This window comes from Temnothorax curvispinosus, unplaced genomic scaffold (assembly GCF_003070985.1).
Source record: "Temnothorax curvispinosus isolate PA1 unplaced genomic scaffold, ASM307098v1 QBEX01011959.1, whole genome shotgun sequence".
Lineage (NCBI taxonomy): Eukaryota > Metazoa > Arthropoda > Insecta > Hymenoptera > Formicidae > Temnothorax > Temnothorax curvispinosus.
The window spans coordinates 486,485-502,780 of NW_020221739.1; the positions used below are offsets into that span (position 1 = coordinate 486,485).

At 35.5% G+C, this 16,296-nt stretch overlaps 1 protein-coding gene across 3 annotated transcripts in view; it reads right to left on the bottom strand.

Moving 5' to 3' along the window:
* Positions 1–16,296, bottom strand: part of LOC112462066 (pikachurin) — a 98,629-nt gene that overhangs the window by 56,193 nt on the left and 26,140 nt on the right. For all 3 annotated transcript variants that reach the window (XM_025027614.1, XM_025027616.1, XM_025027615.1), the window contains exons 4-5: positions 9,692–9,930; positions 7,173–7,434 (exon numbers count right to left, since the gene is read on the bottom strand). In XM_025027614.1, the coding sequence (XP_024883382.1) occupies positions 7,173–7,434; positions 9,692–9,930 (501 nt within the window). The remainder of the gene's footprint in view (positions 1–7,172; positions 7,435–9,691; positions 9,931–16,296) is intronic.

Sequence of the window (16,296 nt, forward strand, 5' to 3'; positions counted from 1 at the left end):
AGCGACGATAATGGGCGCTCTATGAGCCGATAACACGGTAACCGAATTATATCTTGTAACTGTGCGCGTCTTGGAGTAGGTAGATGCACTTCGGTAATATGCACGATAGCAACGTGTCGCAACTTCACGTTCGCGCGATCGTTACGTATGTATGCTTAAATGTGTACGCCCGAATGCGACGAGCTCGCGGTTGTACGTTAATACTATCACGTCGTCACGTTTTACATTTAAATGAGCTGTCTTGCATAAAATTCGGCAAACATCTCGATACAAGTTCGAGTTAATCACGCGTAATAGAGATCAGACAAACATGTTTCAATTGTAACATCTCAGGTAGCAGGATGACGTCTAAAGACGTCTTAATGACGTTTTATTGACGTTAGAGACGTCATTAAGACGTTATTAATACATCATTTCACGTCACTCTGCTACCTGGGATATATATAGATATAGTTGAGATATTTAGTCACTTTATATCACTAATTTGAAAAATAAATATAATCGGTAATTAATTTTAGTGTAAATTAAGTTAATTTTATTAAATATTTGACATTTTTAATTACTTATACAAGATCGCTAGCATAAATATATCAACGTCAAAAATATTATACCGATTATCCATGAAGAGCGACAAAGTCGATAAATGGAGTCTAAATCGAGAATATGTCAGACAGTTAAATTGGCTTTATTTCAATTCTACTTTATTCACTTGTCCATTATTTAGTCTTTATTATTTTACACTTTTAAAAATATAACACCGACTATCACGAAGAGTGACAACGTCAATAAGTGAAGTCTAAATCGAGAATGTATTAATTAATTCAATTAACTTTATTTCAATTCTATTTTATTCACTTATCTTATTATATTATTCTATATTTTTCTCTTTTTATTATTTTGAATCAATAATACGTCATTTTACCGAAACTGATTACGCTGTAGTTCGTGACTTTGACTAGCTGGAAATTATTCATGAATTCGATTAACGAGCATGTAGTCGGATACCTGGGTATACAGGATAGCCGGTCGATACTCCAAGCATGATGTAATACAATTAGATTTGCTATCCTAAAGTACTTTTCTATAAAGCAACAAGAAATATTCAAATCTAGCGTATTTAATATTATGTGAAAGTGTATAAGAAACAAAGAGAAAAACAGAGAATTCCAGTTTTAAGAAAAATTATAATTAACATATGTGTGTTTAAAAGTATGAACACGTGTAAAATAGATATAAATTTAATTATTTAGTTTATACAGAGGTAAATGAAAAAAATTTATACATCTAAGGCTACGGTCAACGTGACGCTACAAATGCTTTGGAGCGTTCTTCTCCTCCTTCTTTCTTCATTGAAAGAAAAGAGAAGAGAAATGCTTCGAAGCATTTGTAGCGTCACATTGATTGTAGCCTAAGTTCGCTCACTTATGCTGAAATTTTTTTATATTTGATAGAAAGATACGTTAATTATATTCACATTATTTTAAAAACAAGTAGAAAGAATAGACTTAGAAATTCACTGAAATCGTTAAAATTTCGATGTAATCGCGTTGCTAGATTATTCAATTGTTCTCGGCCAGATTGCAACAGGCTGCTCAATCAAACGCTTCAGAACGGAGATTCCGTTCCTTTTAGGGAAGAGGAAAAGAGAATTTAACGCCTCGAAACACATTTCGTTGTATTAAAAATGCAACAGGCTGCTCGTCTAACATTCACTTTCGACGAGACAGCGCTAGACTCAACTTTTTATAGATTTTTTTTTACCTGAAAGTGTTGCAAATTTTTTATGTAGCTTACTGACAGACCAAATGGTGAATAAATGAAGTTTCAAACAGTTTGGCACACCTGCGTCATACAGAAAAAAAAAGTAATAAATCTGTAACCACTTTCATTTTGTAAATAATATACGTCAGCTATCATGGTTTGTGTGATATCGAAAAATTTTACCAATTTACGTCGCAACTTGTTAGATCTGTCTCTTTTATTGTGACACGCATGGTTTTGAAAACCGGCGATACGTAGCAATTTTATATAGTCTAGAAAAATAGTACAAAAAAAACGAGGTTAAGAGTCATCGCGGTAAATATTTTCGATCAGATTACACCTTTCGCTGGAAGATCGGATATTCTGCATCTCTCAATTATCCTGTTCCGACAGACTGACATTGCAATTATCCTATCCGATGTTCGACGTTCGTGTTTTCCCTCCGGCTTAATGGAATAGAGATCGCACAATTAGGAAGGCGCGATTTATCCGCAAACAGCAAGAATCTAACGACATTTGGGCCGAGCTCTCTGTCCGGCGTTACAATGCCCACTGGAGACGTGCACGGTTAATCTGCTTAATCTAGCGTGTGGAACGCCATTTTGGCGGTGCGCCAATCTCGCCGGATTTCACCCTATACCCCGGCCAGTCGGCCGACCAGGTTCTCCGGTGGCCGAAGGCCGAAGATCATCGTAATCGTAGTATAATAACCCCGCTTCGCGCGGAATGGTCGGCAATTGTCCGACGATTGCTTCTGAAAGAGGCGATGATTGCCAGTTCTTTGGGTCGCTATACTTTTCTCGCGATCGATAGTCCTGTATAGATATATTCACTGAGAGTGTGTGCTAACAGGAAGATAATATCGTGGTACTAAAATGTCTTCTTCTACTGACAACTCTCAGATTACTCTGTAATTTCTATTTTATGTACGCGTAACAATTACGAGTTCTACAGTTATTAAGTGTAGATCTTTTTATTTTTGTATGAGAGAGAAGATGATATCATGGAACTTGCTGGCACAGCAAAACTACATTGCAGTTTTGCCGCGACAACAAGATTCTTTTTCTCCGTGTGCCCGCGGTGTGAATGAAATAATTAACGCGATTGCATTCTCCTGGCATCCCGGCATACTCCATCACCACTCAAAATCTTATTAAAAAGATCTGACGCTATTGTTCGGGAGACGGATTCCGGTTTTGGCTGAAATGGCACGGAAGTTTCCTTGATTTATGTCCGGTTGTAACGAGGAAGAGAGAAGGAGCGGCAGCTGCGAAAAAATAATTCTTCCGCTCATCGCGCCGCGTGCGCAGCTTCAACCGTGACATAAATCACAGCAAAGCCGCCGTCTCTCACACCTCGCGATGGCGGACGGATGATGCGGAATTACCGAGCTGCACTTTGTAATATTAAAAGTCCGGATAATGTATCACTATTAAAATGTAGCAGCCTGAAGTTACGTCTCGACGGCACCTGCTAGTAAATTTTTGTTTCCGTGCTAAGCCGTCGGAGATACTATTTTCGCGTTTTAAATAGTAGAAGAAATTGCAGTTTATTCTTATATACATTTTACGTATCTCGCATTCACATTAATTTTTGAATAATGCCTGAAATTTATCATTATTAAACATTTCGCGTTCTGCCAGACCCATTGTTTTGCCGATCTTAATGCTGCGATGCGTGATTTATTACGAGCGAATATTCCTGATGTAATTAATTGCGGTATATGTATATTTACAGACGTAATTATTATTACTTATGCTTGACATTTAATTCATTTGTGGCTTTCTTCTAGTTAAAAACTAGAAGAAAGATATGTAATTTAATCCTGCTGCATTATTTTTTATTTATGACAATTTTGGAATATTAGAGTATGCATCTTGCAGACATACATTTTTTTATGGAATATTTTTTATCTATTTTTATTTTTACGTAATTGACTATAAGTGAATATGAAATTCAGTTGGATACAACAGTTAAAATATAAGGTCTAATGTATATTTTAATTGAGTCACTTTATAAAAACGTGTTCGTAACAAACACGTTCTGGAGTTTATTTGTTACACTGATTATATATCGTATCTGCACTATATAACGTCACGCCTCTTTTTGCTCCTGCCTGATGGTCAATATTTTTAACGCACAAATATTCGTATAGCTTGGATTTCTTGTCGAGAACGGACGTACTCGCATTCGGAAGAATAAATATTTATATGTATAAACGGGAACGGAGAGCGTGGTGTGCAGTGGGCGTCGTTGATAAAATAAATTAAGCTCGTTAGATCTTGCTCAGAGAATCAACGGGGACGACTCGGTTTGCAGGTCGCGTTTGCTTTAAACCTTCGCAAGCGGAATTAACTGGCAGGCAACGCCCACCTCGTGGTTTTACCCCAAGCCGCTCAGCGAGGCTTAATTTGACCACGCCGAATAACAAGGTGGCGAATAATCCTGTACTAGGTCAATATAAAACAAGCCTCCTGTAACATGATGCATTCAGAGCACAATGTAAAGTATCGTTCGCAAAATGCCAGTCGCGTGGACGTTTGATCCGTGCACCTGTCGTGAAAAGTAACATATATACAGTTATCTATATAATAGGACGTAACGAGACGGACAACGAGAGAAAAGCAACAGTACAAATATTAATAAATGTAGATAATACATAAACCAATTCTATAACGGTCTCTTTGAATTATTTTCTTATATAATAAATAATTTTCTTATTTAGTCAGTAGAATGCTATTCAAAATATTTAGCATCAGTTATTATAAATTAATATATTAGTCAACCTAAATAGGACACTTTTAAAAATATGTGCAAACATGATGTTATTTATAGTTATTAGTGTATAGCTTTTCTAATATTTTATTTTAATTATGCTGTTGATGATTGATAATCATTAATTTTATTATTATTATAATTTTTATTATATAATTTTATTTCTACTATGCTAGTTAAATTTCTAACGTTTACTTGTACTACACAGAAGCGTTATTGACTTGTGTAAATAAACGCGGAACACTCTTAGTAGAGGTAGAAGCGAAAGCATGAAGCGAAAGCATGAAGCGAACGCATAAAGCGAAAGGATATCCGACATTTCGTATGAATAATCTTTTGCTTTTACTACAAAGCATTTGCTTTCTGTTGTGTACTTGTAAGCACCATCATTCTCGGAACTAGCATCAATAACGCAGCCACACAGAATGTACAGGATTACAATATACAAATCAGACTCTTTACCATTCATACATTTTCACAGAATTTTCTGTAATTCTTCAATCACGTAACAATAAATTAACTTCAAATATAAGCAAACAGTGATAATATCTTTATGCATTTTTGATAACTCTTTGATAAATAAAAGCGAAAACGGATACGTTGCCCATGCATGTATTTATTCGCTTTATGACCTATTTCTTTTAATAATGCGTTGTATAATACCTAACTATATTTTATATGCATGACATTTCAAAATAATTTTATCATTTAATCCACGAAAAATTCTAATATATTTTACATCACGTCTTTTTTTTAGTTATCACGTCGTGGATGAAAAAAATCGATCTAAATAAAATTTAATGCGGCTACCGTTAATTAAAAATCAGATTGCTATGAGATATGGTTTAATCATTTTAGGTAAGCGAGTGCAGCTTGTCGTGAGAACTAGATGAATGTTTGCCATATCATAATTCTTGCATCGATCCGCCTCATATACGGAAACTGCACGATAAAACACTCAAATATTGAGGCGTAAAACATACTTCAAACTACGAACCATCGGTCTCTTCTCGCAATTTTTCTGCCGCTTAATCCTATGCAATCCCATGATGCAATATAAACCACTCTGCAAGATTAAACCGAATATCGGGTAGTTTAATCCGTACATTTCGAACGTTTATAGCGTTGGAAATGAAGACCGATACATAGTCGATAAGACAAAGAAGATATGTTTTATTCGTTATTCGGTTACGAAGATAATCTTTATTTCTCGCAGTTGGTTAAACGAAACTTTTCTAAAATTGATATTCAGCTATCCGAGATCTTGAAACTACGTGTTGTCTCGTTCGAGCTTTGTTAGCCAATATTGATAAATTGGTCCGGTTATTGGTTTGGTATTGATAACGTTGAAATAAATATCAACCTTTTTTTAAAATAAGTATCGGTATTTGATTCGTTTGGAAATCGCAAGTATTGGAAGCTGTTAATATTAATTGAATGATTATATCGTTACCTACTAAAGCATTATCTTCACAGTTTGTAATATGTTTATAATAACCATATCGAATTACGATAAGAAGGAGAGGAAATAACGAGAACAATTCTTGTATCTTATGCTTGCGAAAACTCGAGACAGATTTATGCGTCAGAAACTTTGTTTCGGTCCGACTGTTATTTCTCTTGCGACTCTAGGGGAAGTATATTATTCTAGCCAACTGTATTTAATTATTCTTTGTTTCTACATGTCAAATAGCAGAGTTTATGTCATATTTTAACGATAATAAACTAGTTTTGTTAACAGAAGACCATTTACGTGAACTTAAATTGGCAGGAACGTTCGTCCGTATAATCCTCATCATCCTCTCGATGTTATGATTCAAGATGGCTGATAGCATGATGATGAACTTCTACTCGTGTGTACGCCATCGGCAATTTACATTTCCGTGACGCGGTGACGGGTCTCCAAAGATCGTCGAGAGCGTTTAACGTTATTCGCCGGACGTCGCGCGCGCGTGCACCGCAGCGGGCATCTCAAAGGGTTAAAAGTTTGAGATTACCAAGAGCGTTCCGCACATCGAGTTTCCTGGGAGTTTCCGTAAAGCAACCAGGTGCAAACAGATCTGATCGCCTCGAATGCACGGGAACTCCCGGGAGCTCGAGGCGAAAACAGCTAGTATACACTCGAATCTTTCGACTTAGATGCCGTAAGTTTTGTAGCGGAGCGGAACAAAGCGAACGGAGGGGCGACCGATAATGAGCAAGTTTTCAATTCTTCGTACCTCATCGGCTGCAGGACCGCCCCTCGAGCTTCAGTTTACTTTCGCGAAGAGAATCACTCGTCGACATCTCGCGTCGATCTCGCTTGTTTATCGAGCTTAATTTCGAAATGTATGTATTTCATTTCGCCTAACATTGTCCGAGGACAATGGATGAACGATTGCGCGCGACATTTGATGGTATTATCTACTTTCTGGTCTCTTGTGGAAATATAGATTTTGGAGAAATGAGTTTCGCGCGCGCGAAGCAAAAAATTATAATGAAATAAGTGTCGACAAGTTTCGCACCTTTTCTTTTCTACGTCACAGCGTTGTAAATGCAAATTTGTTATTTAACTCTGAGGCGAAAATCCTCGTATATATTATTCATGGAATAGATAAGAAAGAAAATTGGGAGATAAGGTAAAAAATATCACTCACCGAGCTGACAACGATCTCCACCTCTTCCGAGAGGACACTGGCATCTCTGTCTGAACGTTCCTTGCTTTCGTCTGAGGTTCACGTTATTGCCCTCGAGATCCACGGCTCCGTCGTCTTCGTCTTCGATCACCACATCGACTTCATCTCCGCGAGATTGCTCGATATAACAATTTCCAGCCGGTCCGCAGTCCAAGGAACACGCTGGCTCAGTGCTCACGATGCTCTCCATTGTGGATGGCAGTTTTTGCTCCAGATTTGGGCCCTGAACATCCACAGGAACAAGAAATGTCATCACCGGTCTGATATTGGATTGCGCGTATAAAAATTAGAGTTTAACGTTGAAAGGGAACTATATAAGCCAAAGAAAGGAGACCAATTTTCTATGTGCTTATTTACGTTGAATTTAGAAGATCCATTTAGAATTAGTCGAAATAATTGGGAATTTTTACCTATTTATTTTTAACCACTCTCTTTTTACACATGTCATTAGATTGTTAAATTACGCTTCTCAATTACATCATTTGAAAATATTCACAATACCGCATTTAACACAGTGTCAAGTACCACATTTATCATAATTATCCTATCTGCATCAACAAGCAGTAATTTTCCCGCAGGGATGACTGATCCGCACAGTCATTTGGGCTTAGCAAACCCACGAACCCGAGCTCAATATACTGCGGACACTCATATTCATCTATACATTACACACAAGCACACACATCCGCGCATTTATGAGTGATACTGATGCAATGAATAATTGGAGGAAAGTAAAAGCAAAAGATATCTTAGAAAGAAGAAAAATAATTAGAGACTAGCTGATGTATATGTGTTAAAAAATGTTATAATATTAAATGCATAATTCGTGAAGCATAAATGTCATGCCAACTTATACCTTAAATAAGAATAATTCTAGACAAGATTGATATATTTGATATATTTGAATAAAAAGTAAGTTAAAGAAAGTTCTGTGAAAGCGTTTTTCGCATAGTTTCGAGCATAACAAAGTGAGAAAAAACTAAAAATATGAGTTTAGTAAACAGCCAAAAAGAAGAGAATATTTATGGTTGACTTTCTGACATCCGCCTCATCACTTATTGATCCCTCTGTTCGCTGTTGTCGATTCAGGGCCAAGAAATTTTCAGAAATAATGGGGTAGCCTGCTGCATGTTAAGAAAGCTGCAGCGGATGTGAAGTACCTGTTGCACGACTCATGTTTTTTATTTGAGGAGACTTTTGAATAAAGATTGGCCTACTGGCCTAGAAGCTGCGAATCTCATGCTTAATGCCAAGGCTTGCGAAATATTAAATTTGTTTACTCGTTTGGAGTGGAAAACCACCCAATGAAGGATTGAACTCACATTATATCGGTTTTATCAAACAGTTAATTTGATGTCATCAAAATTTCTGTGTCAATTCAATTTTATTAAATTTATATAATAATGTCCCATGTAATCAATCACAATGTTAATATTCATTTGCAATAATTTCGGTTAATTTCTATCAGTTGATATACAATTTACATTTTGATAAAATTACAATATTGTCTTATATTGACATTTACCTGTATTTCACCCTTAATTTAATTTTGCTGTCGTTGCGACAAAAATGAAATTTTCAATATTTAAAAAATAAAATACGATTGCACAACGTAAAAAGTACAAAGTGTTACGTCAGATCTTTTAGCATCAACAATCAGTCGGATCGAATCCTTAATCCCGTCATACAAAACTTTACGTTTTGGATGTATCGGGAATATTAATTCGATACTCAAAGGAAGATTCCTCAGTTGAGAACATTCTGAGCACAAGCTCGATTTCACGTAATCGCTATTTCTATACCTCGCACATAGACACGCATACCCATTTACGTCCCTTTACGGAATGTTCTATTCTGGAGTGCTTAATCCGAAGACAATGTTCGATCGATTCTCTCCATTTAGAGCGAATGGTGATGGCACGTGGACACATCGATCAATTAAATCTTTGCAGTTAGTGTGAATTCTTGCGATATTGATTATAATTCCTATGAACAGTATTGAATATTTGCTCTGAATCAATAGAACTAAGTTTGAATTCGTATTTACCCGTCAATTAGTCAAATCTCAAAGCATATATACCGATATATTTGGCACAGCAATTGTGTTTAAATTTTACTTTATCTCTTGTTTTGTTTTAAGATAAATTGATCTTATCTCAATTATATTAATTATATTAATAATATATTCTCATTTATATATTCTCAATTATATATTATATTATATAATTATATATTTCATTGTACATACATGACAATAATAGGATTACTAAAACATTTACGTTAACGTCGCGGACGTAAAATAGTAATAAAATAGTAGCTGTCCCGACATTGTCCTGTACTTTTATCATAGATCAAAGACCTTAGATTTTTCACCGAATACCCCTCTGGAATCCTACATAACAAATGGTCGTAGAACAACATGCAAACACTTACGGAGTAATACGACAAGCTAACCCGGGAAATATGGCGAATAATGTTACCTGAGACGTGGCGCGCAGCTCGATTCGATCCGCGCCGTTCACCTCGTTTATCTTCGTCGCGTTCACGGTGGAATTCTCGGCTGGGGCATCCAGATGTATCGTGAAGGTGGCACCACGCATATAAAGGATGTCTTCGACCGCATCCTCGTCATCCGCGTTGTCCGCATTTGCCTCGTCGCTCTCGGCCTCGTCAACGAGGTCGCCGAGCTCGCTCGTCGATGGCGATGTCGAGTTGAGTTCTGCAACGGAATAGCCGTTCATTCTGTTAGAAAAACTGTCGGGCACAAGCTTGAAATATCGAATAAGCCGTGAGATAACACTGTTGTCTGCTAGAATCGTTTTTACAGAAAATTGACATCGACAAATTATCGAATTCGTGATTTTTTTTATTGTTGCCTCCTTTTCCCTATTTCAATTAATTCTCGTTGTGTGTGCATGTTATCGCAGGAATTATATTTTCTGACAGTTTTACGCTGCGCGGTACAATAATTGTGTAGCACAATATTATTTTTGTTGATATTATAATTTTCCCTTAAATATTGAAAAATTTGTTATGAACAAATGAGCGTGTGCTGTGCGTCATCAATTATCATCTTTCAATTTGCCAAAAATGTAATAAATTTAACCTTCGTTTATTTAAATGAATTATTGAGATATTTAAAATTCTGAAATAAAATCCAAATAAATCAAATGTTCTTAAAAAAGCTATCAAACGAAAAAACGAAAAAACTTATACAACTAATTATGAACTTAACAAAAGACGGTTATCAATTTTTACGCCATCTCGAGTTCAATCTTCAAATCACTTTATCTAGCTATCAAAACCAGACGCAACTAATTATTCATTACAGTGTACCGTGAATATGCAATTTTTCCGTCCCATTTGATAACAAATTGCTTTATTAATTTAAAAAAAAAGTAGAATACTAACGAATCTTAGCTTTCGTCATCTTGCTTCTAAAATAACTTAAAATAACTTAACGCGGCATAGTTGAATGAGCCATTAATTGAAATTGGTATAATTTTGCTGTACTTACGCAAATAAATGAAACGCGACAATCGGTACAAGTTTTGCTTTACGTGGTAATATCAGAAATTGAGTTCATCGAAGTTATAAAGGAGAAGACAAATGTTATGGTATATATCTAATTATACGTAATGGGCGCGGTGTAGACTAAAGTAAAATCAATTTAGCAATATCAGAATCTTATAAAATATTAAAAACAAAACGGGATCTCTCTGCTATTAACACATTTTCTCTTCCACAAATTTCAATCTTTATATGAGTACGCGATGCATTCGCTAAGGATCCCCACGAACTGTTGCACAGCACGACCAGTTCACTGCACATGCAACTGGCACGACGGAGGCAGTAGTGGCGGCCGTATCGAGGTGAAGGGTCGTTAAGAACTTATCCGTTGGTCACACATGAGTTTCCACGTGTACAGTACACACGAGTAGTTATAGCGGCAGAGTAGTGGATATAGTACTCCTCGAGTTCCTTGAACGCTGACCGAAACTCGCTTACATCGTCTATGTTATCATAGATAGGAATGGAGAAACGAGAGGAGAGAGAGGGTGGAGAGAGAAAGAGGGGTGAAAGGGTGAGAGGGTGAGAGGGTGTGTGTGTGTGTGCGTGTGTGAGAGAGAGAGAGAGAGGGAGAGAGAGACAGCGAGGACCAAAGCCCAGCATTGGATCGCTCGGGGCAAGCTCGCGATACCGAAGTTCGGAGCGCTTACGCTTGCAGGTCACCTTGTCGGTGTAAGCCGCGCACAACTACGTGCGCCGCATCGGAAATTCGTGTATAGCGTTAATTTGGTTATTACCGGGCTTGCGGAATAATAACGCCGGCCAACGAACGCGACCAGCGAGGGCGGTGTCGGTAGTATCGAAAGTCACCGCCGCGAAACGAGAGATGTATAGCGTATAGAGATCGATGCCACCGGGATAACACGGGGTTTCGGACTTCGTATTGGATTTCGTTTTTGGGGAGAATTTATTTTGCGCCGACCGCTGCGAACTGTGTTGCGCTCCGCACACCGTGTTTTCGGAGCAAAAAGCGATAGGTGATCCTGCGGAAACTTGAAACAGTCGGTCAGTAACTTCCTGAATATGTAACGTAATATTTTTCATGAATAAAACCGACGAGTTTGCCACCATCTTTGACAGTTTACGAACTGATCGAAAGGTGTTACGACCCATTAACACTTGTATTAAAAAACCGCTCCTTTCAAAATTTCTTGAAAAATTGTATACATACATGATACACAGAAAAATTAGGAGTCATAATTTTGGAGTGCAACTAGCTGTTCTTAACATCATTTCGAAGATATATTGTTTCAAATGTTATCGCTTTGGTATTTCGAGTTTTCTTTCTCAATTCTTTTAAACAATTGCCGATCTGCAAATAATATTAAAAGTAATAATAATCAATTATTCACAATATAGATACATTCGATATATAAGTTTTTGATAGCTCCAGTTCAGATATAGATTGTTATTTGTGTAAATACCGCAATGGCGTTTGCAAACAATTGTATATAGCAATTACACTCAATAGTAACTACTTCGACCAAAAGCTACCGACTTCGAGAGGACACTTGACTATTTCTTTTCAACGAGGTTTTCTTGTGTATCAAGGCTTCTGCCGTGGTACTTGTCAGTGGATCAAGTGGCGGGCGAGCTCCGGCATTTAATCCCCGGGCATTTAAAATTTAATGGGCCTGTCGTATACGCGAAGCTTCCAGGTGGATGCCTCTTGAACTTGCTTAAATTCAAAGGCCTTTGACGCCAGCCATTTTTATTCAAATGACGCCTGATAGACCTTAATTGAAGCTAATCTCAATTTTATCGATTCATAAAACACACTGTGCGCTGAAACATAGACGCAATGCAAAGATGCAATATCTTCGACAATATAAAAGTGAAAATATAAGAAATGCTGTTTGGATAACGATGCATATAATTTATATTAGCTGTTTTTGTATTTTATAATATTAAATTAGTTTTCTAACCTTACATTTATTTAAATTCTCTTTCTGTAATTTTAGTTAAGATTAACACAATTTATTGGATATAATTTACATTAAAATCTAAATTAAAAACTGTGACGGAAGTCTTATATTTTAATCGCGACACGATTATTTCTGATATTACAAGTCATATAAGTTTTTAAAACTGTGATAAAATATTTTTAATACTATACAATATCTTTTCTGCGAATTATATATTATTACAAATAAACTGTAACTAAAAATAGTTGCTTACAAAAATTATTAACAAAATTATATTAATAAAGTTTATAACATTAAAATGTTACAACGCGAATGGAGAGAGATGACCTACATATACACGCGCGCACATTACAGTACTAAAATAGAATCTATCGCGAGAACCCACTTTAATAGTCGCGATATCTCGCGATAAGCAAGATTCTGCAATATATTTTCAAGTTATATTAAGAACGACATGTCAGTCACTTATAGTGATACATTTACATTTTTAATAAGATATATTTGTCCACGCTAAGAAAGACTACAATTAAATTATTAGAATAAATTGGATTTGTTATATCGTGACTAACCAAACTTATAACAGTCAGATCTTATTACTACGAGAATGTTCAATTAGAAATTACAATCCTGGATTTGCACGGTGCAAAAATCGTCGGCGAAATGTTGATTTTCGCGAATCAAGGTTGAAACGGCTCTTGAATTCAAAATGAAGCTCGAAATGCATTTCTAGCATTACGCCTTGCAACACGGAAGGAAGCAAAATTGCGCATAGCTGCTCACGGTGTGCGACGTTGGTATCCACCATATTTAAAAAGCCTTAAGAGTCCGAGGGCGAGGCAGTGGGCAGTCGTTGGATTATTCCTGAAACTTCGACAATTCCGATCGGAACGCGTTTAGAGAGTCGATTTAGAAAAGATGTTCGTAGTGAAGCGCGTTTCAAGGACGGCCGTAATAGCGTTATTAAAGAAATGGCCGATCAGAACGATCAAGAAACCGTCGATGTTACGGCTAGCGAACGAACGGATAGACCAACGAATTATTAGCAGTCAATATTACTGTCGATGACTGCTATATTATGTTCGTGGGATCGCACATTTTAACAGACTATAGCATCGTAAATAGACGTAAAGTTCAACCCTACGTCCGAGGTTTAAGGCAAATGTTACAGAAAGTATTTTTTTAATTTTTATTTTTTTATTTTTTTATACTTGACACTGGGGGTGTTTTATGAAATATATCTCTGCAGTAATTTCTTGCTCAGAATTAATCAACAAGATTAGACAGAACAACTTCACAAATTTTCTTTTAGCATTTAAATCTTTATCGAAATTTATAGAAATAAATTTAAATATTAATAAAATTAATGTATTACTTGAATTTATGCAGTGTTTATATATATATATATATGTATAGAAGTTTGTGTGAATTTTTTTATGAGTTTTCTAAATACTTTAACGTAGGGAAAATAGCGTCGAACGCAACAGACTTACGTATGTACTGGAAAGGTATACCCGTATACATACGGAAGCTTAAATGTTAATGAAATTATTTTATTATTTAAATTTGTGCAGTGTTCATTTATACGAATACTTGGTACCTATATAAAAAATATCAAATGATGTTTCTATAAAATTAATTTATAAATAATTTATTTATGACGTAATATAGCAATAAACGGGATTATAGTTAGCATTCAGAAATTACGGGAAACGATTTTTTTTTACAATATTATTTGGTGTCATTTTGACACCATAGGACCTACAGTTTATAACGCCGATTCCGAACGGCTTTTTTATTTTTTTGTATTTTTTGTATTATTTTTTTTTTTTTATGTTCATAAGGTATCATTAGTGAGAGCCGGTATTCATAATCGGATCTTATTTTGGTCTTAAATATAAGATCTGACTATGAATACCGAGCGGTGTCATTCCAACAAAAGCTACTTTTATATACCATCGTACGTCGTATTTTAAATACGAGAAACGCCAGCTAGCGGATCCCATCTAGCGGATGATTCGACATTCGCATACATAGACCTTATAGATATGGACTGAGACAATACATAGCAGACGGCTGTCCGGAGTAAGTTGGAGAGAGAAACATACTTTTCAGTACTTCTCTTTCTTAAAGTCAGGATCGTCTCTCCTCGTGTGCAGAGAGTGTGCCGCACACTCGGAAATAGCAAGAGGATTACTTAAAACATATTTCACATAAGTGCTTCACAATTATATTCTCAATGTTAAGCAAAAGTGTACTGGTTGGAAAATTTCGAAATAGAAACGCGTGAAATTATTTATAAGTAACGGAATAACACATGCGACAGAACCGCAAATAACTTTTATTTCACAGAAATCTCGAGAAATTATTAATTTATAAGCAGCGGAATAGCGCATATATATATGCGACTGAACCACAAATTACTTTTAACGAGTTTTAACATATTTATTGTTAAGCGTATTACCAGAGTTGAGTATGAATATACGATGTTGAAGAAAAGAAAGAAGGTTAATAGGGGCGTTTTTTTGGCTTCCACGGGATCTTCAAAAACAATTTCTTGTTTTGTATTGTATGATCATTAGGAATATCAAAAAATACTATATTAGAGATGAGAAAAAAACTTGATCCAGTATCATTAAGTAGGTATAAAAGCAACTGCATGGAAATATTAATCAGACTCAAATTTCTGTCGATTTCAATAAGATTATTTTATTATTATTGCCATAAATAATCTATTTTTAGTTTTCGAGGAAATCGCAAATTTTGATTATATGTATATTGTGATCTAGGGTTCGCAAATATTTGGCATCTGCTTGAATAATACCACATTTGTTATACAATAATATCGTTAATGAATTGCATACATACCCACGCGCGATGGAAAGCTAATATTAGTATACATGTTTGAATCGGCATAACAACGAGCATTAATCAAATCGTACAGTTCATCATACTTGATATAAATAGATAAATGAATATAGACCATCGAAATCAGACAAGTATCAGGAAACACAATTTATTAATTCTTTCTTACGACTCTCATAAAATAAAATTAAGACGCTGATATTTTAATAGATACTAAAATTAATTAATAATATTTTAAATTAGATATTAAAGGCAGCGTAATGTAATTACGTAGATGTCATTTTTGATATAACTGAAATAAATAAATTGATTTGAATTTCTGATAATAAATTTTAATTTTACTGTAAAAATCGACTACAAAGTTTAACGTTATTTAATTTTAATTTAATATTATATTTTAAATTGAATCTAACGCAAATTTTTTGAAATAAGCTGTTAATTCACAAGCTGTTAAATTTTGTAATAAGTATTTATATCCACTTTGCTATCGCCGAGTCGTAAACATTTCTAGTTCCAGCGAAATAGTACAGTAGCGTACTACATCATTGTCTATTTCGCAAATATTCCTCATGTTCCTCGGGAAATCCCTTGGAAATTGTGTTAATCCCAGCAATACTCTTACCGATCTGTCATATGTGAATTTTCACGACCTAAGTTTCTGAAAAAACTTCATTAATACTCGAACTTTTGATCACTTTATGCTCTGATTAAGAGAACTTTTAGAAAGT